We start from the raw sequence: 24,013 nt of genomic DNA, 5'->3' as shown, positions 1-24,013 counted from the left end.
CTCTCCCTGAATTGACCCTTTGCTGCCAGGGGTCTGCCCTTGGTTGTCTCGTTCCCCTTCTCTCCGAGACAAGCAGGTCAGCTACGTACAACCAAGGGTGGTTGGTCAAGCAATGAAGAGGTGCTAGAGAAAGCAGAGAGAAGACAAGAAATAGCAATAGCAAGTACATTTCTATACTGTTTATCAATGCACTTAAGCACTCTCTAAGCCAGTGGTTCCCAACCTTCCTAATGCCGCAACCCTTTAATACAGTTCCTCATATTGTGGTGACTCAAACCCATGAAATTATTTTAATTGCTACTTCATAACTGTAATTAAATAGGTGTTTTCCAATGGTCTTAGGCAACCCCCATGAAAGGGTCATTCGACCCCTAAAGGGGTCCCGACCCACAGGTTGGGAACCACTGCTGTAAGCTGTTTACAATGTGTAAGCTAAATGGCCCCAACAAGATGGGTACTCATTTTAGCAACCTCGGAAGGATGCAAGGCTGAGCCGAGCTTGAGCCCTTAGTTGGTACTGAACTCGCAACCTTGCGGTTTATGAGTGAGTGGCTGCAATACAGGCATTTAACCACTGTGCCGCCAGCTGCTCGTCCTGCTGTGTTTTCTTGTCTTTTGCCTGCTTTCTCTAGCTCCTCTTCGCCACCCATCTGCATTGCCTTCAGAGAAGGGGAAGAGGAAGAAGAGGAGGACACAAACATGCTGTCTGCAGACAACAAAGTTGGGTAGCAAAGAGGAACCAAAGAAGGAAGACAAAAGACAAAAAACCCCAGCTGATCTTTACTGTGGTTGGTGGTTGGAGTTGAACAGGCACAGGCACTCTTTGCCTCATTAACCCTGTTTCCCACTTCCTACCTCTGAATGGCATGGATGCCAAGAAGCCTTCTTAGCATTTAGTGAAAGCTCTCTACTACAGGTGGAGAGCTCTTGCCATAGTCTGTCCTGGAAGAACCTTTAAAAAGCATCAACCCCTTCTACTGTCTCCAATGACCTTTTGCAATGCCTGAGAGGAAAAATGGCAGTGATGGACTTCAAGATATTAGTGTTTCCCTGCTGCAGCAGAGAAGCAATGCAAGCTCTGTCTGCCACAGTGGGGAAACGCCAAAGAGCCACTGTGTATCTAAAGAGCCCCATGCTCCAAACATTTAATAATAATAAATAATAAATAATTATTTATATCTTCCTGCCTCTCCCAATTCTCAACTTATCCACAGGTCATACAAAAGAACAGTCAACTTATACATATGGTCAGCATATACACAAGTATATACAGTAGTACAAATGCAGCCCTTTAAAGTTTTGAGCTTCAGAAAAAGTATACTGGCTACTGGTGAAATTCTCTTTTGAAATTAAGGATTTTATAAGGAAAATGCTCTCTATTTTCATACCTTTTATATTTCATATAAGGGAAATGATTTCTATTTTCATACAGAAGGATATGTTCCTGAACATCATGAGAATATTAATCATATAAACAAGCCAGATGGTGAAGCGTATGACCAAAATGTCACACATTTTGAAGAACAAGTTGATCTGAATAAGGAACCCAAGTCACTAATATAGCTTTACCACCATTTTACAGTTGAGTACTGCCTCCTATAAATTAAATATTGCATCACTTGAAGACAATGATGGCAATCAATAATGGCTTCAACAGCTGAGTCAAGTGTCTAGACTTCTGTGCAAGAAAAGCAAAGTGTAGGCACATCACAGAGAAGAAGAAAAAAGCTGCAACTAACGGCAGTTCTATTCTTCTTTACTCAGAAGCAAGGCCTACTGAGTTCAGTGGGCTTACTCCTAAAGATCATGCATAGGACTGCAGTTGAAACAGACTGAACCCTGTTTCAAAACTTCCCTCTGTCTTGATCTTGTTGAGAGAATGAGGCAAGATTTTTATTGCCAGCCTCACTGCTCTCTGCACATTGGCAGTATGGGCATACTAATAAAACCTGTCACCTTACAGGATTATTGTAAGGGCTGCAAGGAGATAACCTATATTGAACACTTAAACATATAAAAGCACCACATCAGTGCTGAGAGATAGTGCTTTGTTTTTCTTAAAACTTACTGTCCATACTTACTGTTTTTGAGGTAGCACACGGCGTGGATGCTGGCGTGTGGGGCTTGGCCATGCTTTGTCCTTGGGGCAAGCAGAATCTCTGGCCTGTATCCGGGGAAGAAGAGGATGTGTAGATCCGTGTTTCTAGCCTTTCGGGTTCATGTTTGTAGGATTCCAGAGGAAACGTTGGCTGTTTGGTCACTTGCGTTGGGGTTGATGGAGAAGAGGAAAGGCCAGAGGCTATAAACAAAGCACATAAAAATATGTAACTCATTGAACCTCACTGTTCACAAATGGCAAATACTGATTTAAGCTGTGAAGTCTTTGAGCTGAAAGTTTCACTCTCCAGTCCTAAAACAGAAAAAATGGATATTGAAATAGAGGGGTGGGCCAAGTGCAGGCTGTGGGTTGGATACAGCAATCCTAGCACCCCACAAAGGTAATTTTGTTTCAGAATTTTGCTCCAAAATGCCTCCAAATGCACTCTGGGAGGGTGGAAGGCATTTCCACCACATTTAGAGCCCATCTGGAGGCCCCAGGGGTCAATTTTTTTAAACCACTTTTTTAAAAAACCCTGAAATGCCTCCAAATGTCTTCTAAAGGGCATGGGCATGTATCCAGCAAATTTTGTGCCCCTCCCCAGACAGTGTAGGCCCAGGAGAGGCCTTTTTTGAAATGTGAAGTGAACAGAAAATGACTTTTTTCAGTTCCCGATGTTAAAGAAAAGGTCTCTCCTGATCCTAAATGGCCCAGGCAAGCCTAAAAAGATGGTGATGGGCATATTTATTTATTTGTCTGTATTTATTTATTGCGGGAGAAGATGAGGTGAAGAAGTGTGGCTCTCCAAGTTCTCTTGGGGAGGTAATGTGCCCCCTCAGTCTTCCAATTTCCAACTAGCGTTCTAATATTATATTACTTCAATGTGCTGTGTGTGGGGATGCCCTTGAAGACTACTTTGAGATGCCAACAGTTTTCCATTGCAGCAGCTAGTCTATTGATCAAGATTTGCCAGCCAGAAAGTTGTTGTTAACTACCCTTGTGCCGGCCTCAACTCATGGCAGCCCTATGGGTGAGACATCTCCAAGACCTCCTATTCTCTACTGCTGTGCTCAGGTCTTGCAGGCAAAGGCTCATGGTCTCCCTGATTGAGTCTAACCACCTGCATTTGGCAAAACTATTTTCTATTACCTTCCACCTTTTGTAGCATCACTGTCTTTTCTAATTAGTCATGCCTTCTCATTATGTGGCCAAAATACAATAGCCTCAATTGAATCAAACTAGCGTCCAGGAAGAGTTCGAACTGTTCTTACTTGAGCATTATTAAAAGAATTTCACCAACTATTGTTTTGTTTGTGACCATAAATCTAAGTGGGAAAGGACTGGACTTGCTTCAAATTAGGCCAAATTTTGTCTGAAAAGCTATAGTAGGAAGGTATCTTATCCCACTGGGATAAGGCTATCTGAAGGCCAACCTGCTCCTATATGAACTTCTGTGCTGGTCTCCATATTGCCATCTTGGGTCTCATATTGCATGAAAAGTCAGGTGAAAATTAAATAAATAAACTTCCCCACTCCTTGAGATTATCTTGAAAGGTTAGATTGGGAGAAAGGGAGGTACAGATTTTTCTTAGGTGTTACTAATTAAAGAACACTCTACTGAAACCAGGGATGAAATGAATATTCACTGTTATTAATTTTCTGGTCAAAAATGAATTGGCTTTCACCTACGAAACAATAAGGCAGAGTGAGAATTTGGTGCAATTCTGACACAGTATTAGGAAATCTTGAAATATACAGTGAAATTATTATTTTGTGCAAACTCCCATTTCTTTCAGAAACACACTTTTAATAATAGTTTTTGAGCATAAATCACTGTAGCATGCCAAAGCAGAGCACAGAAGATTTTATCTATCACTATCATCTATCAGTCTGCGTGGAGTATGTGAAAAGCAAGCCTGCTAGACTGTGAAAAAAGGAAACTCACAGCATATCCTTTAAAAAAAATCAGAGATTGGGGAACCTCTAGATTATCAGATGTTGTGAACTATAACACCCATCATTCTTTATCTTGGGCTTGGTGGCCTAGAGCTTCTGGGTATTGTCTTATAAAACATCACGAAGGCTGAAAGTGCCAAACCCCATTGTACCAAATAGAATTTTCTCATATGGACAATACATATATATTAGATTGCAGCCAACCTATTCTTCATAATATACAGTACTGTTCATTGCTTTCCTTTGCAATGTTTTATAGACAAACAAGTGCTTTTCAGAGTGCTTGAGGTTTTGTCAGAAGTTGCAAATGAAAAAAAATGAGGAATCAGTAAAAGGAGATAATGAACCACAAGATTCCATCTACTCTCTGGGATGCTAGGATGTGTTTATAATGAGAGTTAATGGACCGAGAAGTCAACTGAGTAGAATTCTGACAACAATAGTCTGTGCCAAAATGGTAAATAACCAGACACATAGGAGCCAATCAGCAAGATAAGCAATGCAGCAATAAATAAGAAGGAATCATCTTATTTGTAAACCATCTACAGTTGCAGCCATCTTCTGGAACATTGAAGAATAGTGCAAACTCTAGTCTCACACTTCATATAGACTATATTCCATTTCACCCTTGCTATATCCAGTGAAATATGTGATAGGGTTGGCAGGCTCAGTCATAAAGCTCATACATTGCACCACCAGGTAGAAAAACTGCCTGAATCCTAGATTGCTGCTGCAATCAGTGTCAATAACAGCGGACTAGTCAGATGAAAGTAGCTTTCTACAGTGGGCAAAGAGTGGCTCGCAGGCCACATGCATCTGTAAGATCATTCTTCCCAAATATTTATACTAGGACTACAGTTTCTCTCTCCTTCTCCCAGTCTCTCCCTTTGTCCTCATTTTACTCCAGCTACTGCAAACGAGTCCAAAGTGCTATAGTACTGAACTCAGTCCAACAAAGGGGAGAGTAGGGGGCACAGTATTGCCCTTCCCAGTAGGCACAGGCAAAAGCAAACTGTTGCAGCCTCTCCTAGCTTGTCTATTCTTCCTTGTTAAGAACTTTTGCCATTGGCCACACTTTGACATTGCTTTGCCACATGTGCTTTGGTTTTCATCTGTGAAATGTTGGGAGGGTAGGGCTTGGTTTTAGATTTGTAAATAAATATTGACACAACATTTTATCTGAAGTTAATAACACCTACAATTCCCATCTTTCATTAACAGTCTGATGTCTCCTTTGCCGGCAGTGCTCAGGATCGAAGCACACAAGGCTGTTTCTTCCGGGGATAGATATCTTCCATACCTGTTAAGTGTTTGTATACCATATTTCTGCCTCTGTTTCAAATAAACAGATATCCTGCATGCAGTGTTAGGAAAAGATGTGAGTTGCTCCTTTCCCTTGGAATTCTGATATGAATTGGGAGCAGCCCCCCACCCCCATTTTTGCATTCTTCTGCCAGCAGTGCAAACAAAGAAGTCAGCAGGCAATGGCTGATGAATGTTAAGTAGAGCCTGTCCCTTGTAGCAAAGCGAAGCCAAGCTGGGCCAGTTATTTCTTCATTAGGCTGACACACAGCAAAGAATACCACTCATTGAAGCCAATCACGGCAGATTCATGTGGTAACAGCTGAGTGCTGTTGCTTAATGGCTGTTAGGGTACATACAAATCAGCAGGTGAAAAGTATGTCAATTATTTGTGATGAAAGGCTTATTTATGGTAAAAGCCAGTCGCCTCCAATTCCAATAGAGCAGCTACACTGCAACTGTGGAGTATTATATCCAAAGTTAACAAGCAGCAGTAGTGGACAGAGTCATAGCTTCTCCTGTGCCTGTCTTGCATCACTTCCTTCACTCATCCTTGTCCTCTGCTTTCAGAAAAAGATACACCAGATCCCTCCTGCCATTTTCTAACTTAAGGCAATGGTGGACATTGTGCAGCTTTACAGACATTGTTGAATAGAGTCTCTCAGCCTTCCTCACTGTTGAGTAAGCTGGCTGTGGCTGCTGGAAGCTGCAGTTCAACAACATCTGGAAGGCCACACATTTTCCACCCTTGCGCTAAGGGATGGACCATAATTTAGGGAGAGATTATCTAAGCAACATTCTGTGATTGGTCTGGCAGAAAGCATAAGCAAGCAATGTTTCCATAGTATTGCTGAGTCACATTTGTATTGCAAATTTTATATTACATTTGTTGTTGTTGCAGTAAACCTGTTTTGAATTTCTGAGAAAAGTCATATATCAATATTTCAATCAATCAGTTAGTCAAGGGACTTCAGCACATTTGACTCTGCACAATTAGACCTACATGCAACATGAGACAAGCCATCTAATCTCCACCCTACCCTTCCACCCAGTCTGTAATATTTGATTTATTGACATTCAAATGTATAGGCTTCTTTTGCATCCATTAGGGCAAGCATACTTTGTATGATATATCTACATGTGATCATGTAGACACTGAAAGAGTGAAAGATTTTCCATACCTTGCTCAGTCATTAATCAGAATGGAGATTGCAGTCAAGAAATCCAAAGAAGAGTTACCAAATGTTACCAAAGCACTCCTTTGTTTCTCAGATTTCCTTATATACTGCCTTCTGCCTTTTAAGTATATCTTTGCATCCACGGGGACTAGAAAATATATGGCATTTTCAATTAAAACATTGATTCTTAAGCAGCTACATTTGGTGCCCAATATCATATTCTGCACATTTTCCATGTTCCCACAGATTCATTGTATAGCTATAGGCCTGGATAAATTAATATAACTAGACTGAGAAAAGATCAAATTATTTGGCAGATTGTTATTAATTTTTAAATTCTATCTTCTTATTGTGTGTTAGGTGAGAGTTGTCTGCCCACCAAAGGATGGAAATTAATGTGATCAGGCATCACCCTGGTCCTACCTATACTAACTCCCAAACACATCCCAAGGAGATTAGTCATTTACTCCCAAGTAAGCAAAGAAAAGGGTCATGGTATGTACCAAAGCAAACATTCCTTTCACAATCTAGATCTCAGTACACTAAATCCTTTTGAAATCACTGAGGATTTGCAAAATGGACTACATGTTATGCATGTCATCCAGAACATGGAATGTTAATGCATGTAAAACCATTATGCTATCTGCTTGGCATGCATGCTGGATATTTCTAAAGATGGAAAACATCCCAGCACTGACAGCTCAGTAAGAGTATTTCTTGGACTGTGCATCAAATAGAACAGTCCTTGAGCAATTACAGGGGTTTTTTCTAAGCTGTTTTTTGATCCAAGAGCTCCCGAGTGGCATATAAATAAATAAATAAATAAATAAATAAATAAATAAATAAATAAATAAATAAAAAAGTATTAAGGTATCAGAGAAAGACCAAAAGATAGAGTGTAAAATGAATTTATTGCTGCTCGGCTACAGGAATATGTGAGGGTTTCCAATGAGTGGGGATGGGTAGAATTTCATTGCAGTTTATTTTAGATAAGAATTTGCCTAATTTGTGGTTGTTGTTTTGTGAAGTGCTGTCAAGTCAAGCTTTGACTTATGGTAATCCTATGAATAAGAGACCTGCAAATCATCCTATCCTCAGTCCTTCTTGATTGAATCTATCCATCTGGAAAGTGGTCTTCCTCTTTTCTGTTGCCTTCCACTTTGCAAAGCAAAAAGAAAAATACATGTTGAAAGCTTTTGAATCTCTACAAATGAAATTAAAATGTGCAGGTTATTCTAATAGCTATGAGAACTGTAACATGCAGGTTGGTAAGAGGAAAGTTGACTCCCCTGGTTTACTCCCAGCCTTGAACTGTCTGGTTTAAGAGAAACTCTTCAACAGAAACTGTTTATCAAGAGCTACTAAATAAAAATTAACTGTTTCCATGCCACTGAACAGTTGTTAATGTTTGACCATGAAGCTGAGAAGGACTCTAAAACTGTGTGCATGATTGCAAAAAAACAAAACAAAAAAATAAACCAAGTTCACTATGGTTGGGATTAAGTTTGTTGTTGATGTTATTTTCTGTCAAGACTAGTTTGACTTATAGCGACCCTATGAATGAGAAATGAGTTCTAACCTTCAATTATAGTTGGCCCTCCACATTTGCAATTTTGACTTTTAGGTCCTCCAGCGCAACTCCGCCAGAAGTTGACCATACAATTGTGCTGGAGAATCTAGAAGTTGCTAGAGAAAATACTTCTCTAGGCATTTGTGTACATCCTCCAGCTTAATTCTGTGATCAATGTCTGGTAGATGTTGACCATAGAATTGCACTGGAGGACTTGGAGATTCCCAGAGGAGTGTTCTCTTAGGTAAAAAGAATAGTATTTTTTAATTTGCAGTTTTTCCACATTCATGGGGGTCCTCCACCCCTAACCCCAGCGAATGTGGAGGGACCACTGTATTCTGGTAAGATGTTGCAGACTCAGGGCTGTGGTTTCCTTGAGTGAATCAACCTACCCTCCCTCTTTTCCTATTGCCTTCCACCTTACTTATTATTTATTTTCCTGTGAGTCACATCATCTCATGATATGTCCAAACTACAACAGCCTCAGTTTAGTCATATGCACTTCTAGTGAGAGTTCAGGTTGAATTTTCTTGTGTTTTTAGGGGGTCATGGTGTCTATAGAACTCTTTTCCAGCACAACGGTGATGATCTCTGGGCCAGTCACCAGATACATCCACCCCTGTATTGGCCCTCGGCCCTCAGTAAATCATTAATTGCCCTCCCTCCATGACATCACCATCAGACCTGGGAGGAAATTAAAAAGAGAGGCCCAACTTCCATCAGGCCTAACTGTGAATGTACTCACTTCGCTCTCTTTAATTTTATTGTATTTTATTTTATTATCTTTATTTTTACTGTTGTCACCCACCTGGATTCCTTGTGATTGGGCGGGCTATAAATAAATTATTATTATTATTATTAATTCCCTGGTCTCTTGGATCACCCTTCCCACTCCTGCTGAGCTGAAGGAACCCCTTGAGACCATCCAAACGAAGCTGCCACCACTTGATGAACTACAATGACCCTCCTTTCTAGCCACACATCAGGACTTGGCTAGCAGAGTTGTAGTTTTTCTGGAAGGTGCCAGAAACAGATGCTGGCAAAATGTCAGGAATAAACTCTTCTAGAACATGGCCACGTAGCCCAAAAAACCCACAAAAATATTTCCAAAGAGGTTTTTTTTCCCTTCCTGTCAGCTCTCTTTATTGTCCAGCTTTCACAACCATACATAGAAATTGGATAAAGTAACCTTGAATATTCATCCAATATCCCACATTGGGTTTTGTTTGTTGAACATAGTATAGGATGGCACTGATGGACAGACAGATCAGCAAACTTTTTATTCATGGAATCCCACTGGCAAGGATGGGGCCAAAGTGCATTTACAGCCCCCTCCCCCCCCCTTTTTTTTTTTTTTTTTTTTTGCAGGGTTGCAAAATTGAAGATCTGTAGATAAGAGACTCTTTGGAAAGGTGCTGTCTGTTTTTTCCCAATTAGAACTTGAGATCTAGCAGGTAAGAAAATAAAAATGTTTCCTTCTTTAGTGCACCTTACGTTTTGCTGATGTTTTTAAACCCTTACCACTCTCCTCCTTTAGGCTTTTGAAGAACAAGAAATCGCAAAATTAAGATCTGGTTTATGCCCCACTGTCTACCATTTCTATTACTTTTGTTTTTTAAATATCACTTTTGTATATGATTCTGTGATTTTAAATCAATTGTAATAAACTATGTTTGGACAGTAGACAACAAGTCTTTAAATAAAGAAACCAAGTAAACAATGGAGTTGTAATATGTTTGCCCATCTACTAGCAGGAATGGGAGTAAGTCCCGTTAAGCCTAACCTGGACTTGCTTCTTAGCATGGGCTATTAAAAGTGTTTATGTTTGACAGGATGGTGCACAGTCCCATGAGAAAGCAATATGGTACACTTCTCAAGTTGGGCGTACAACCTCCTCTCATTTTCTTGGTTGAAATGTTAGCACCTCTCAGAGGAAAGAACTGTTAACAAAAATAAAACCTTTGCTTCCCATTTCCTGTCTTTAGGTCACTAGACTTTTTTCCTCAACACACAGCTATTTGTCTTTTTGCTAGCAGAACAACAATTCAGTGCTCCCCTAAGCGAGCCTTGACTCCATTTTAAAATGCAAAAGCTGTCCGGATGCAGCCTCAGCCCAGGAGGAGGTAGCAGGTGGGGGAGAGATGAGAGGCATTGCCTGCTTCAGCCTCTCCGTTCTGTTCATCATCATTTTTATCATGCGGACATGGGAAATTAATCTCTTTTTATGAATACAACACCTAGCATGGCTCCTTGGACACCTGCCAAAGCCATCCTGAAGGAAAGACGGATTACTGCCGGGGTCCTATCTGACAGAAAATAAACTGCCCATCGCCCATTTCTGATCCCTGCTGTACTATAGCAAAATAAACTGACACCATTTGTAAGGCTCAGGACAGCAGCTGTATGTTTTAAACTAGGCATCCTCATCCTAGTATCTTCCAAATGTGTTGTGCTGCAACACCCATGGTCCCCAGCAAATGGTGAGGAGCTGTGGTCCAGCCACTCTGGAGGACACCAGGTTAGGGAAGACTGTTAAACACTTCAACACCTTCTGCTTTGCTGTTGTCCCCAAAGGGAACTATTTACCTATTTCCCATATAAACGTATGCATACAGAACTTTTCACTTCTCCTCAACGTATCATCCCCACTCACCTGCAATTCATTAGTTATACAAAAAAGAATACTGAGCATGTATTTTATTTTGTTTGCTGGTCACATTTCCTTCCCCTTGATCTTTTATAGGGATCACTCAGAATTCTCTCAGCTAGCCACCAAATAAGCCAAATGATGTGGCAGATGATTTTAAATTGTGAATTTTAAATGATGAATTTTAAATGTGGATTGTTTTAATATGTGTACATCTTGTTTGTCCTTTGAAACTGATGTGCGTTTTAACTGTCTTTTTAACTGATGTTGTTTGTTTGTTAGTTGTTGTTGTTCCCCACCTCAATCCGTGGGGAGGGGTGGATAAGAAATAAGAAGAAGAAGAAGAAGAAGAAGAAGAAGAAGAAGAAGAAGAAGAAGAAGAAGAAGAAGAAGAATTGTCCCCAACTATCTTCTCTAACCTGGTGTCCTTCAGAGGGGCTGGACTATAGCTCCTCACCATTAGCTAGGGACAATGGGTGTTGCAGCACATCATCATCATCATTATGCTTATGTTTATTGATCTCTGGTTTCCTCTGCAGTGGCAGAGTTAAAAGTAAGTACTGATCCAATCTCACTCCTACCAGGTCAGTTCCTCAAAGACACATTTTTTAAAAAACAAACTTACTATGGCTCTGGCATTGGCTGCTTGTGAAGAGACTGAGCACGCCACTGTTTCTGCCTTAAAGGTCCCTTGCTCACTGGCTAGTGGTACGTGTTTGCCCTTGAGGTTTGGCACACTCTGACAAAATGCACCACAAGGTGGCTTTCCAAGTCTGGCTCTGGGACAGCCTGCAGCTGTTGGCTCCTCTCAACACTCTGCTGCACACGGCTGGAAAAGCCTGGCAAGAGCCAAGGCAGACCTGCCTGTCAGCAATGTTTAATCCAATGCAGGCCTACATTGCCCAGATGCTCAGCAAGGCAGTTTTCCTCTCCAGGACACTCTTTCCTTCCCAGGACAAGTCACTGCACCTGCCCAGACCTCCTACAACCTTTGTTTCCCAAAGCTTGGGGAAGTTATTTTGAGGGACCAGAACTCTCAGAATCCCTCAATCATCACAGTGGAGCTCTAGGTCAAAAATTGAACTCTTTCAAACTCTGTCCTTTTGCTAGTCCAGTGAAAGAAGATCAGATCAAGGAGGTATCTAGTCCAGCATCTGGTTTGCCTTATGTCATCAATAAGACCAAAGTCAAACAACAACCAGACACAGATGCAGAATGTTGGCTTAGTAAACCCTGAGCCTAAACACCACTGCTGAATCCAATAGCTCTTTGTTCTTGGAAGTCAGAATGCCTTAGTCTGGACTGCCCCTCTACAAAGGACAAAGAGCTACACACACACACAACCAGTAATTGGATTCTATTGAGCTAGGCACTCCTGCTCCTGCATGGCTCTAAAAAGGGATGAGGCCACAAAGAACAGAATCATAGGGTTGGAGGGACCCCAAGGGCCATTCAGTCCAATCCCCTGCCATGCAGGAACACAGAATCAAAGCACCCCTGAAAGGTGACCATCCAGTCTTTGTTTAAAAACCTCCAAAGGAGGAGACTCCACTACTCTCTAAGGCAGCATCTTCCACTGTTGAAGTTCTTCCTAATGCTTAGGTGGAGTCTTCTTTCTTGCAATCTGAATTCAAAGCAGCAGAAAACAACCTTGTTCCATCTTCCACAAGGTATCTCCTCTTAATATTTGCTTCGCTTGATTAGATATACCCATCATCACAATAAGACTTACTTTTCAGACTCTTTGCTAACTTGGTTGCCCTACTGTGGACACATTTCAGTGTCTCAATATCCTTCTTAAATTCTGGGAGTAATAACTGGACACAGTTCAATCAAGGAAGCCACAGCTGCCCTGAGTTTGCAAGACCTTAGCAGGACACTTGATGACTGGGAGGTCTATCATGCATAGGGTCTCCATAAATCAAAGTCAACCTAACTACAAAAACAACAAACTGGACACAATACTGCAGATAAGGTCTGACTAAAGCAGAACAGAGTGTTACTATTGCTTCCTTTCACCCGGACACTAAACTTGTATTAATACAGCCTAGAGCTGCATTAGATTTTATTTATTTATTTATTTATTGCTGTAACATCATGCTATTGGCTCATGTTTAGCTTATTGGTCATCCTATAGTTGTGCATCTGATCTTCCTGCCTAAATTTAGAACTTTACATTTATCTCTGTTGAAATTCATAGGTTATTAACATGTGAGGGCTTATTTACAAGGCTGACTTAAAAGGACTGATCTCTGAGCTTCCCACTCAGAAAACTCTGGTATTACAGAAATGTTCAGAAAAAGCACAAGTGTGGTCACCATTCTTGACTTGTGATGCATTTCAGCTGGAGGTGAAAATCTCCATATCCCATTACCCTGGAGACAGCCTGTTCATCTTCTCCCAGTCCTAGTTTGCATGTGTTTTCATTTCATTTTTGGGAATAAACCACAACAGAAATTATTGGTTTAAGTCGAAGTAATTCCCATTTAAGACTGGTGCATGCATTACTAGTGGTACAACACTTAAGGAGTGGCACAAATAATTCCTTGAACTTCCTTCTTTTCCAACCTCCAAGTCTAGTTGATGCCCATTTATATCAATTTCCTTTCTCCTGAGAAAAAGACAGCTGTCCCTAATTTTTGTGTATTTTTAAAAACTGTGCACATTTTCCACATGTATACATATTGTTTGCACAAATTCTCCCCATTGACTAAAGACAGAGGTTTTTATGTGCTGTGTTTTTGTGGGCATATGAGATGAGTGCATGTTTCTATGTGTACTTTCCAAATGTGCAGGTGCAGATATCCGGTAATGTGCAGAATCCAGAATCCAAAGTGTGTCCAGTCTGAATCCAGTCAGGAAATACAGACCAAAGGAGCTGTGCATTAAAAGCCTGCCAGGGTCTATTCCTTACATAGTCTTCTTCTTGGCACTGATTTCAACTAGATATGCATGGTATCCTTAGAAACACGAGCCTACAAGACTCCTCTAGCACAGCCACAAACTACTGGACTCAAAAGAAGTGATACTGTCTGATGATTCCTTCAGACAACCAATAATCCCAGTAATGTTGGGATATTCTGTTTCTTAACTGCACACCTCCTAGCAGTTATTCCTACCCCTGCATCCAGTCATGCCATAAATATGCTAGAGTTTCATCCATCTTTTTTGTCTTTCTTGAGGTGTAGTTAACTGTGATTAGTGTTTTTCCCCTTCCCCCTCCATCCTTCTCCACAGAATACATAATCAGTAGAAGCCATCAGACTGACCAGAAGTAGGAAGGAACCATGACAATGGAAGTAGGATATGGGATATTAACATTTGCCTGTCTTGGTTACTCCTGAGAAAGGGGGGGAAAACATCCCCTGTCAAGGCTTTGAAAAATCACAGCTGATGCCAGAAAATCATGGAAAACAACTGAGATTGAAGATATATTGTTTGGAGATGTCTATGTATTTTTTAAAAATTTAATGATAACAGGTGCAATGCCCACCAAATCCTGAGGCTGTTCTCCCCGAGTGGGAGCCCTGAGTGAAAACATATACAGGGTTGTACGTGTATTCTGTGCCTAGGAAACCCAAAGTCTATGACTGGAACGAACTGAGCAAATTAAGTACATTGATTTTATTCCCAAACAATGTGGGTTTTTGTTCTTTACTGTCATATGAGAGATTGTCAGAACAGAAGAAAATATGGAATAGAAGAGGACAATTAATAACAAGGAGGAAGCAAGACTGCAACCTGACTGCAACTTTGCAAACTGTAGCTTCTTAAAAACACGCTATGAGAAAGAATCAGAAAATGGTATGGTATTCAAAATAGGAAAGAAGGAAAAAAAACTTCCATAACACTGGGATAATACAATACTTATCATGAACAGGAGTTTATTGCACTGAGGTCAACTGACCAAGGTGCTACACACTCTTCACTGCAGCAGAATTTTTAATTGTACTGCATCTGATCTGCAGCAGATGCTGCAGCAGACACAAAACAGCAACAAAAATGAGCAGAATTACAAAATGTTATTTTCATGTGAGCTACAGTCTCCCAGAAGGCGCCAGCCAGCATAGCCAATGGCCATACTTCTGAGAGAGCCTGGGAGCTGTAGTAATGTGTGTATGTGTGTTCCTCCAAGCCCTGAAAAGTAAGAAGTTCAAAGAGATCTGGGGGAGGCAGTCCTAGTAATAAGGCAGAAAAGGATGAAAACAGGAAAATGCCAGTGGAAACCAAATCAAATCACCAAATGAAGGGGAAAGGAAAGGGAGATGGTTTGGTATAATTGGTTTGATTTCCAGAGTAAGACTGAACAGACATGATTTCCACTTTGCCATAAAAGCTCACCACCTGACTCTCAGCTAACCATTCTCTTTCCACTTAACTCATCACCCAGGGCTAAAGGGCAGATGCCATTACAGGCATCTTCAAACGTTTGGGCTCACAGCACTAGGAACCAAAAAGTTGATAAAATGGGAAAGGTTGCAGTTCACTGAAGAACACATGCTTTGTATAAAAAAGCTCACTCACACAATGCCTGCAATATCTAGCTAACCTAGACGATACCTAAGTCTGAAACTCTGGAAAGCCACTACAAGTCAGAGTTGGCAAAGTTGGGTTAGATAGACTAATTGTTGGACTTTCCAAAAGCATGCATTTGTTATCCACAAATGCAGCTGTCACATTTTCTGTAGGAACTGTGCCACCACCTTGTGAGAGATTTAACTGGTCACATGCAGACTTCAGGGTTAATAGCCAAGCTCCCAAAGGGATTTTATGCAACATTATTTTGAGTTCCACCATCACCAGGGGTCCATCCTGCAAATGGACAGAGCTGCTGCTTACATTACAGCAGGCTGAGAGATCAAAACAGCAGGAGGTTTGTTTCTCAAGGAGTATTATTGTTTGGTTTATTTGCCCTGTATGATCTAGAGTCACCCATTTTGTTTTCGCCTGCATAAAATGAACAGCAGTGAATCAAAGGTCCTGACTGCTAATGAAAACGTCCAAATGTATTTGAAAACAGCAAGAGGAAGAAGGAAAGAGAGAAGGGTGGCAGCTGGTCACAGGAGGAGGTGAGAGATAGGGGAACAAAAAGGGACAAGAACAGAGCAGGGTTAGTTATTAAAACAGCCAAGAGAAACAAGGCATAAACAGGAATAACCATCTTGGGGAGATCTCAGAGAGAAAGTCCCAACAGTGCAGTTTTGTGTAACTCTTTCACTGCTATAGTTTTTTGTGGGTTTTTTGGGCTATGTGGCCATGTTCTAGAAGAGTTTTCTTCCTGACATTTCTCTGAAGATGCTAGCCACCAATGCTGGCGAAACGTCAGGAAGAAAACTCTTCTAGAATATGGCCACATAGTCCAAAAACCCTACAACAAACTATGGATGCTGGCCATGAAAGCCTTTGACTCTTTCACTGTTGATCACCTGCCAGCAGTTCACAATGCACAAGGTTAAACCCTGCACAATGCACTCAGGGTGCAATCCTTAAACACACTTACTAAGCACCTACTGAATGCAATTTATTATTATTTAGGACAATCACTTATTGCTAAGTAGACATTGCATTGACACCTAACACACAGAAATTCAACAGAATCACTTCCCACCATCCCATCACTTTATTTCTGTGTCAGGTAAAAATTAGTCAGGTCCATCTCTGGATAGCAGGGCTTTTAAAACTTAGAAGTGGGGCAATATTTTTTCAAAGATGTCATTCCTCAACAAATTAACTGCAATAAGTTTCAAGCTGCAAAAGAAATAAAGTTCATATGCACACCCAAAATCAATCTCCAGACAATTTTTTTAAATCACAAGAAGCCCAGTAGGCCGCAAGAGTATAACACACATACACAAGCATACATTTACAAAGAAAAACAGACAATACATTAAGAATGACATAAGTATCCCCTGCACCTAATGTGTGACAGGTTTCTCATGACACCTTTGTTCCTGTTTTATTTTTTGACACGCACATCACACACACAGTAACTGTAACTATAGAATCACAGCTGGATGAAGCAACAGTTGCTGGAGATCCAGTATCAGTATTGGAGTGTGACTGACATGTGCATGTCAGCAGTGCTGGGCTTGGCAGTAGAGACAAGCACATGTCTGCCAACCATTTCATCGGGTGCCACGTGACAGCAGTGACCAACCAAGGAAAATCTACTATCATCCATTCTCCCTTCATCTGTGATTCTTTCTAAGGAGCTGCCTGATTTGTGTTTTCCATCTCAAGGCTTATTTGATTAGATGACTATAAAAAGAACTGTTTATCTAAGCACTCTAAAATTCAAGAGAAGTGTGGGTTTGAAGTAAAGCAGATTTTGGTTGACTTGGGGGGAGATTCCCTTAAGACAGATGAGTTGTCACATTCCGCCCTGAAAATGCATGTAACCATGTTTTATTTGCATTACTAGTTGACTCAAATGGTACCTGCACTTTAAATACCTACTGCTTAGCAGACAAGATTAGACAAGAAGTTGGCGAGAGATCCTTTTTTCATAAAAGGAGCATAGTTACATTAATCCTTTCATTAACATAATAAGTATAGTATAATTTAGGCTGTAAAAAATTCTGGAGTAAGAGGTAAACTGGAATACTCTGGTAGCAGAATAAGATATACTGAGCACACATCTGTAGCCTACTATAAATTAGCATGTCTAGGAATCTCAAATTTGGAAGTGGAAAACCCAGATTCAAATCACTAAATTGTATGGATGGCCCTAGACAACTCACTTTTTCTCCTATTCAGTTAAGACGTCACTAAGCATGCATATGGAAGCTATCTAACAGCTATTTATTTACACTTTTTATTTCCTCTCTCTTCTTTCAACAGCTCAGGATAGAGTGCATGGTTGCCCTCCCACATATGCTCCATCACTGAACAACTCACAACTTTCCAGTGAAGTAGGACATGCTGAGAGATACACAGTTGCTATGGAAAACAGGGTTTAAATCCTCGCTCCGCCATGAAACTCACTGGGTGACCCTGAGGTGCCATCCTCAGAGGATGGCAATGGCAAACCCCCTCTGAAGAAACTTTCCAAGAAAAGCCCATGATAGGTTCACCTTAGGGTCGCGATAAGTCAGAAATGACTTGAAGGCACACAAAAACAACAAGTTTAATTTTCCCAAAAGTATTGTGGGACTAAAAGTCCCATCATAATGCATGCAGGAAAAGACCACCAAGGACTCTAGGTACATATGCATACACACACAGACACTTTGCACCTCTCTTGCATTGTGTGTATTTGTGTGTGTATATATGTTTTCAAGTTGCCTGTCAATTTATGGTAATCCCATGAATTTAATAAGGTTTTCTTATGCAAAGACTACTCAGAGATGGTTTTGGAGTTCCTTCTTCTGAAATATAGCCCACAGGACCTGGTATTTGCTGGTGGTTTCCCATCCAAGTACTAGCAAGGGCTGACCCTGCTTAACTGCCAAGATCAGATGGGATCTGGTTCCCTTTAGCGTACCTTCAAAAATCCCAAAAGGTTAACTTTGGAGCTGGGATAAAAGGAAGAACCAAAGGCAGAAGTGTTCATAAGAGACAGTTATGAGAACTCCAAATACATCCAGCATTCTCTCATCATAAGGAAACAAACCTTGCACAGTGGAACATTTAGTTGTTATTAGAAGTAAAGAATCACATGCAAAATAATACCTTCCAAAAGAAATGCTGAAGGCCCAAATCCTATAGCAGGGATGGGAATCAGATTACAAATCCCAGCAGTCCTTGTTGGCAGAATCAATGGTGAAGAATACTGGGAATTGCAGGCCAATATCTGGAGGGCCACACTTTCCCACCCCTTTCCTAGAGAACAGGACATATCGGTCTGTACAAAACAAATACATTTGAATGTCTCATGTGACTCTTTCATATGCTACAGAGCAGGGCTTTTAAATGTAACTTGTCTCTATCAAGTTTCTACAATGATCATGTGTTCGCTGCCTCTTTCCGCCTTCAGTATCTGGCTTAATGTCATCTGATCTGAATTTTTCTGGTCCTCCACGGAGAAGTGAACAGTGAAAGCCCTTTGCTTCTCACAGCATGATTTTATCTGGATGTCATCAGAGCACAGCAGCATGACTGGGAGGTGTGTCGGCGTACCCACGTCAATCCTGGCTTCCCAAGTGTGTGTCAGGTTGCCAAACCATGTGACTTGGCAGGCTGTTATGCATGGATAAATATTATGCCTCTGAATAGCAAGAGACGCCTGGATTCAGACCAGACCTGGGTCAAGCCCCTGAGTCTTTGGTTCGCAGAGAGGTTTTGTCTTGTGCTACAGTGCAGAAAGTGAAGGCTTGTACACCCCAGGGAATCATTCTGCAAAGAAAGGTGGAGGGCTCTGAAGATGTGCAAGATACTCCCTTTGGATATGGGAAGCAAGCCACTGTAAACAACAACCAAATTGCTGAGTCAAAAAAAATACAGTCTTGCTTCTTCGGTGTGCTCTAAACCAGTGATTTCCAAACTTTGGTCCTCTAGATGTTTTGGACTTCAAATCCCAAAAGCCCAAGCCAGCTTAGCCAACAGTCTGGAATTCTGGGAGCTTAAGTAAAAAAATATATGTGGAGGGCCAAACTTTGGGGACCACTGTTGTAAGCTAATGACACCCTCAAAACATTTTATAAAAATCTACAAAACTAGTGCACCAAATTTTGGGGACCACTGCTCTAAACTAATGATACCCTCAAAACATTTTGTGAAAATCTACGAAATTAGTGCCCATTTGCTCAGGCACAAATTACACAATTTCCTCCAACCCAAAATCTGAAGTTCTGCAGAACTAGTATACAGAATGGGAAGTCTAACAGTGAAAACCTATGTGTCCCCACTGAGATGTAAGCCAAATTGAACTTAGTGAATCAACACAGCAAGAAACACAAAAAACCCCACATCATTCTACAAAGTTACCCAGATTAGGTAACAACACTTAACAGTTAGTAAGTAAATCTTTCTATATGATGCTGTGTGAAACAGGTAGACAATACTGTGTGAAACCCATTGATGCATATTAAGGGTGTGTAAAACTGGGATGTAAAACTAAGAGCCAGCATGGTGTAGTGGTGTGAGCATTGGATTATGACTGTGGAAACCAGGCTTTAAATGCCCACTCAGCCATGGAAACCCACTGGGTGAACTTGGGCAAGTCATGCTTTCTCAGCCTCAGAGAAAGGCAAAGGCAAAACCACCTCTGAACAAATCTTGCCCTGAAAATGCCATGATAGGGTCCACTTAGGGTTGCAATAAATCGGAAATTACTTGAAGGCACACAACAACAACACTGGGATATCTTTCTTAACACTGCTGCAACAAGTTCTAAATGAATGAGAGTCTGTACATTCTATCGCTGAACTTCTAAAAGTAACCAAAAATATGCCCATTTCAGGGATGTCTACTTACTGTGAGGAAAAGACCACTCCTGAACCCCTTTATCTGCATCTCACTTTCCCTCTAGCTTGGTAAGGGATTGGGGGCAGATTAGGCTCCATCAGTAGATGTCTAGGAGGTTTGTAGTGGTTCTGCTAGACTCTCAATCATATAATAATAGCACTCACCAAAAACCTTCTCCCCATTCCTCCGATCTTTGAAAAACAGATGCTGAAATGAAGAAAGCATGGGGAGGGGGGACCTGGAATGACTTTTGAGCTGAGGGACTGAGTTAAACTTAGCATAGGGTAAGAGGCAGCCTGTTTCTTAATTCTAAACCAGCCAACCACAAAACTGTCAAGTCTGATATGTGTCCACCTCTGCAATAGGAAACTTGAGTCATACACATGGGTTTATCCCATTTTTATCTCTGCAACAATCATGCAGAAAGCTTAGAATAGTTCCTTTTTGTTAAACTACAACTCTCATTGTCCCATAGCCAGCATGACCACTGGCCATATTGGCTGAACTATTCTAGAAACTGGGTCCTCTAAAAGTACTGGAACTTTTCCAAGTTCTGACTGGGCACTAAGTCTGCTGAGACACTGTGCCTTCTCCACACCCACCTTCTGGTCTGCATTAGCCAAAGTTCATGGCTTGCTCACAACAGCCCATTCTCAGGGGGGAAAACATTGTACACAAGGTGTTGCGAAGGAGGTGAATGCCAAGTTTGTACAAAGGTACTTTCCTACAACTGAACTGGATGCTGTGCAGCCACATACCTTAACATGCACATGGCAGAGATGCCTACAGTATTAGGAGCATGAAGGAAGACTCAGAATTATGATCTATCTTTCTCTACGTTGTGGCACTGTTTACAGTGGTGAAAGCAAATCTACACATTGCCAGGGACCAGTACTGAATTTCAAGGAGCCTGTTGAGGCTGGGAGGCTAGTATTTTTCTAATCTTGCAAATAAACAAGCAAGCTGTTCCACACACCACTGCTGACAAGGAAGGGAACAAAAATGCATGAAAATAAAATCTCAACAAGACCGTGAACTGTTGCTTGTGAGTGCCTCAAGGTTCTAGTGCTCAAGTGACTGGCAGCCTTCATATTCCCCACGTCTCTGGGAATGGTCTTGGCTGTCTTGTGATTTCCTACTTTCCCTTTTCCAGTCAGCTCTAGTGACTCCTTGAGGCTTGGCATTCCAAACACAGTTGGAAAGCATATCACCCAGCTTGGCTCTTACCCCTGGCAATGACAATATCAATGGCTCAGATTCTATTCTGCTCCTGTATGAGACCAGAAAACCCCTCCTTACACAGGAACAAACAGAGAGAAAGGTTGCTTAGGTGAGCTTTGCTTCAAGGTTCAAAGATATTTCTCATAATACCACAGCAAACCACCCCTCCCCAGAAACTGGAGCAGTATACAAATAAATCAGGTGCAATGGAGCAAAAGGCAACTCTTCTTCTCTGCACTTGCTGGCCGTATGTTCAAGAAATACAAATTCATGCATTATTTTATCACATAAAGGTACTTTAGGAATATTCTTGAAGTATAAACTCTAAATACAAAATATTGTGTTACCCAAAACACCATTCCAATAATAGTTGCTGTGTGGCTGCAGCCAAGCATCCTTCCTCCTTGTCCTTTCACTGTAAGTGGGTGAAAGTTTGTCAGAATTTGCCTCAATCCAATATGTACATTCTTTAAACACAGGGCACATTTTTACCAGTACTGTACAACTTAATACAAGTTTCCAGAAATATCAATAACCTGCTATTGCCTTCAGAGGATCAACTTTACAGAGCCACTTAAGGTAGGCATGAAAAAGAGGACAGGACTTCTGAACTTTAATAGCTGTGTATTAAAGTGGAAGCTATAGCTGAAATTGCCTTTACAACTATTAAAAGTATAGAAGCCATTTGAAAAGGTCATTCTAAGGCTGTTTGCTTTGAAGTGGCTAAGAGTATCAGCTTCTGATTTGGGGTTGCTCTTGTTGTTGTTGTTGTTGTTGTTGTATCTTCAAGTCATTTCTGACTTATGGCAATCCTAAGGCTATCATGGGGTTTTCTTGGCGAGATTTGTTCAGAGGTTTGCCATTGCCTTCAGCTGAGGCATATGACTTGTCAAAGGTCACCTAGTGGGTTTAATAGCCTAGCTGGGAATCGAACCCTGGTCTCCAGAGATGGAGATGTAGTCCAACACTCAAACTACTATATGCCATGCTGGATCTGATTGGGGGACCAGGTTCAAATCTCCTCTTGGCCATGACGTTCCCTGGGTGACCTTGAACCAGTCATCCTGACCTAGCCAAACTTACATCACAAAGATGCCACAAAGACAAAATGGGGGAGAGCTGTGTTTGCCACTTTGAACTCCTTAGGGGAAAGTGGGTTATAAATGAAAGAACTACACATCCATGCTCCAGGAATCTTGCATCAGAAGCTACCTTTGGATTTTCTCTGTGTCTTCTTAGATTCTTTATGCTGAGATTCTAGATAGCCATTCTATCAGGCTGCAGGAGAGCAAGAAAAGCTGTGCTACTCAGAGATCAGTTGCTTTAAACTGTTCTTCTCCCTCACTTACCAGTGTCCTTCCACCAGACTACCTGAAACTGTTTCCATATCATCTGGTAGTTATATGAACTATTTAAGAATGTGAGCTTTTTGTCTTATCTCCTTTTTCTTTTGTGCCTTTGTCTCTTGTATAAAATAATGATAACACTTTCCCTATATTGTTTGTACAGGACAGTTTACAACTAAAAACTTCCAGATATTATAAAATCTAAACAGGCTGTCTTGTATTAGTAATACAGTAGTAGTATGCCAGTTTCATAGTCTACCATCAGTGATTCAGACTCTATCCAAGAATCTAGAAATCAGTGAGTATCACTGGATAATGATGATAATGATGATGATGACCTGTAAGCCACTCTGGGAGGGTTTTGGGCAGAAGAACAAAGTGAAGAGGCTTAAAATTAATAAGCACTGTAATAAATAAACAAATTCTGAAGTGGTATAAGCATGTTAAGTACCATTAACAATGCAAACCAGGGATGTCTAATCAGACATAAACCCCACAGAATTCAATGGAAAAAATATAGCAATTTCTTATTGTTATATGAATGATCCTATTAACATTGCGGTACTTCATCTGGCAGCATTTATGTTTGCATTTTTCCCTGAGCAATAAATGTGAGTTCTATCAACCTTTCAAGTACTAGCAGAGGACAATTTCAAAAAAGAAGTAAAATTGATAGTGCAATACAAAAAGATTCAGAAGACAATAACCCAGTGCAACTGAAACTCTTCCTTTCAAGGACTGATTAAATTTAAAACAAAAACAAAAGAAAGGCTTGTAGCTTGACTGTTATTCTCCTGATTATTCAAAGTCCTCAAGGTGAAACCTGCTATTTCAAGAGCAATCTTAATAGCTTACTGCCAAGGACAGTTTGGAGGGAAAGTGAATTCTAGCCTCTTGCAACGCAGAGGATAGCCCCACAGAAACCACTAAAGGTTTTCTTCATGAAAAAAAATACTTTGCAAAATTTGTTTGTTTGTTTGTTTTGCACATTGTAACTTATATCACTTCCTTGGAACACCACCTCTTTTTCCTTTCCCCTTTTCAGTGCCTTGTCCACGTTCATCACATCCTTCCAGAGACCACAGGATGGAGCCCATGCAACAGACTCAAATAATAAACACTTAAAATGCCAGGATGGCTGTGGTGGGGAGGAGGAGAGACCAAGAAGTGCTTGGAAAAGCTTCATTTTGAACTACAATGCCCAGAAGGCCTAATTATCACGGCCACTCTCCAGCCTGACTGGGGGATTCTGAGAGCTATAGTCCAAAAATGAACTTTTTTGAAACTTGA

At 40.9% G+C, this 24,013-nt stretch overlaps 1 protein-coding gene across 9 annotated transcripts in view; it reads right to left on the bottom strand.

The window, feature by feature from the left end:
• The window catches only part of LOC149310067 (5'-AMP-activated protein kinase subunit gamma-2-like), a 238,973-nt gene that overhangs the window by 82,779 nt on the left and 132,181 nt on the right, over positions 1 to 24,013 (bottom strand). For 8 of the 9 annotated variants that reach the window (XR_016281977.1, XM_089533615.1, XM_089533614.1 and 5 more), the window contains one exon: positions 2,082 to 2,299. Coding sequence is in view for 8 of the 9 variants with exons in the window: in XM_089533615.1 (XP_089389741.1) it covers positions 2,082 to 2,299 (218 nt within the window). In the remaining variant the exon portion in view is untranslated. Of the gene's footprint in view, positions 1 to 2,081; positions 2,300 to 18,422; positions 18,595 to 24,013 lie in introns of those variants that run through there. The other variant, XM_089533620.1, reaches the window with a different exon arrangement.

This window comes from Sceloporus occidentalis, unplaced genomic scaffold, assembly GCF_023333645.1.
Source record: "Sceloporus occidentalis isolate IW3139 unplaced genomic scaffold, rSceOcc1.0.p SCAF_7, whole genome shotgun sequence".
Classification (NCBI taxonomy): domain Eukaryota; kingdom Metazoa; phylum Chordata; class Lepidosauria; order Squamata; family Phrynosomatidae; genus Sceloporus; species Sceloporus occidentalis.
This window is presented reverse-complemented; position numbering and strand designations above follow the sequence as displayed.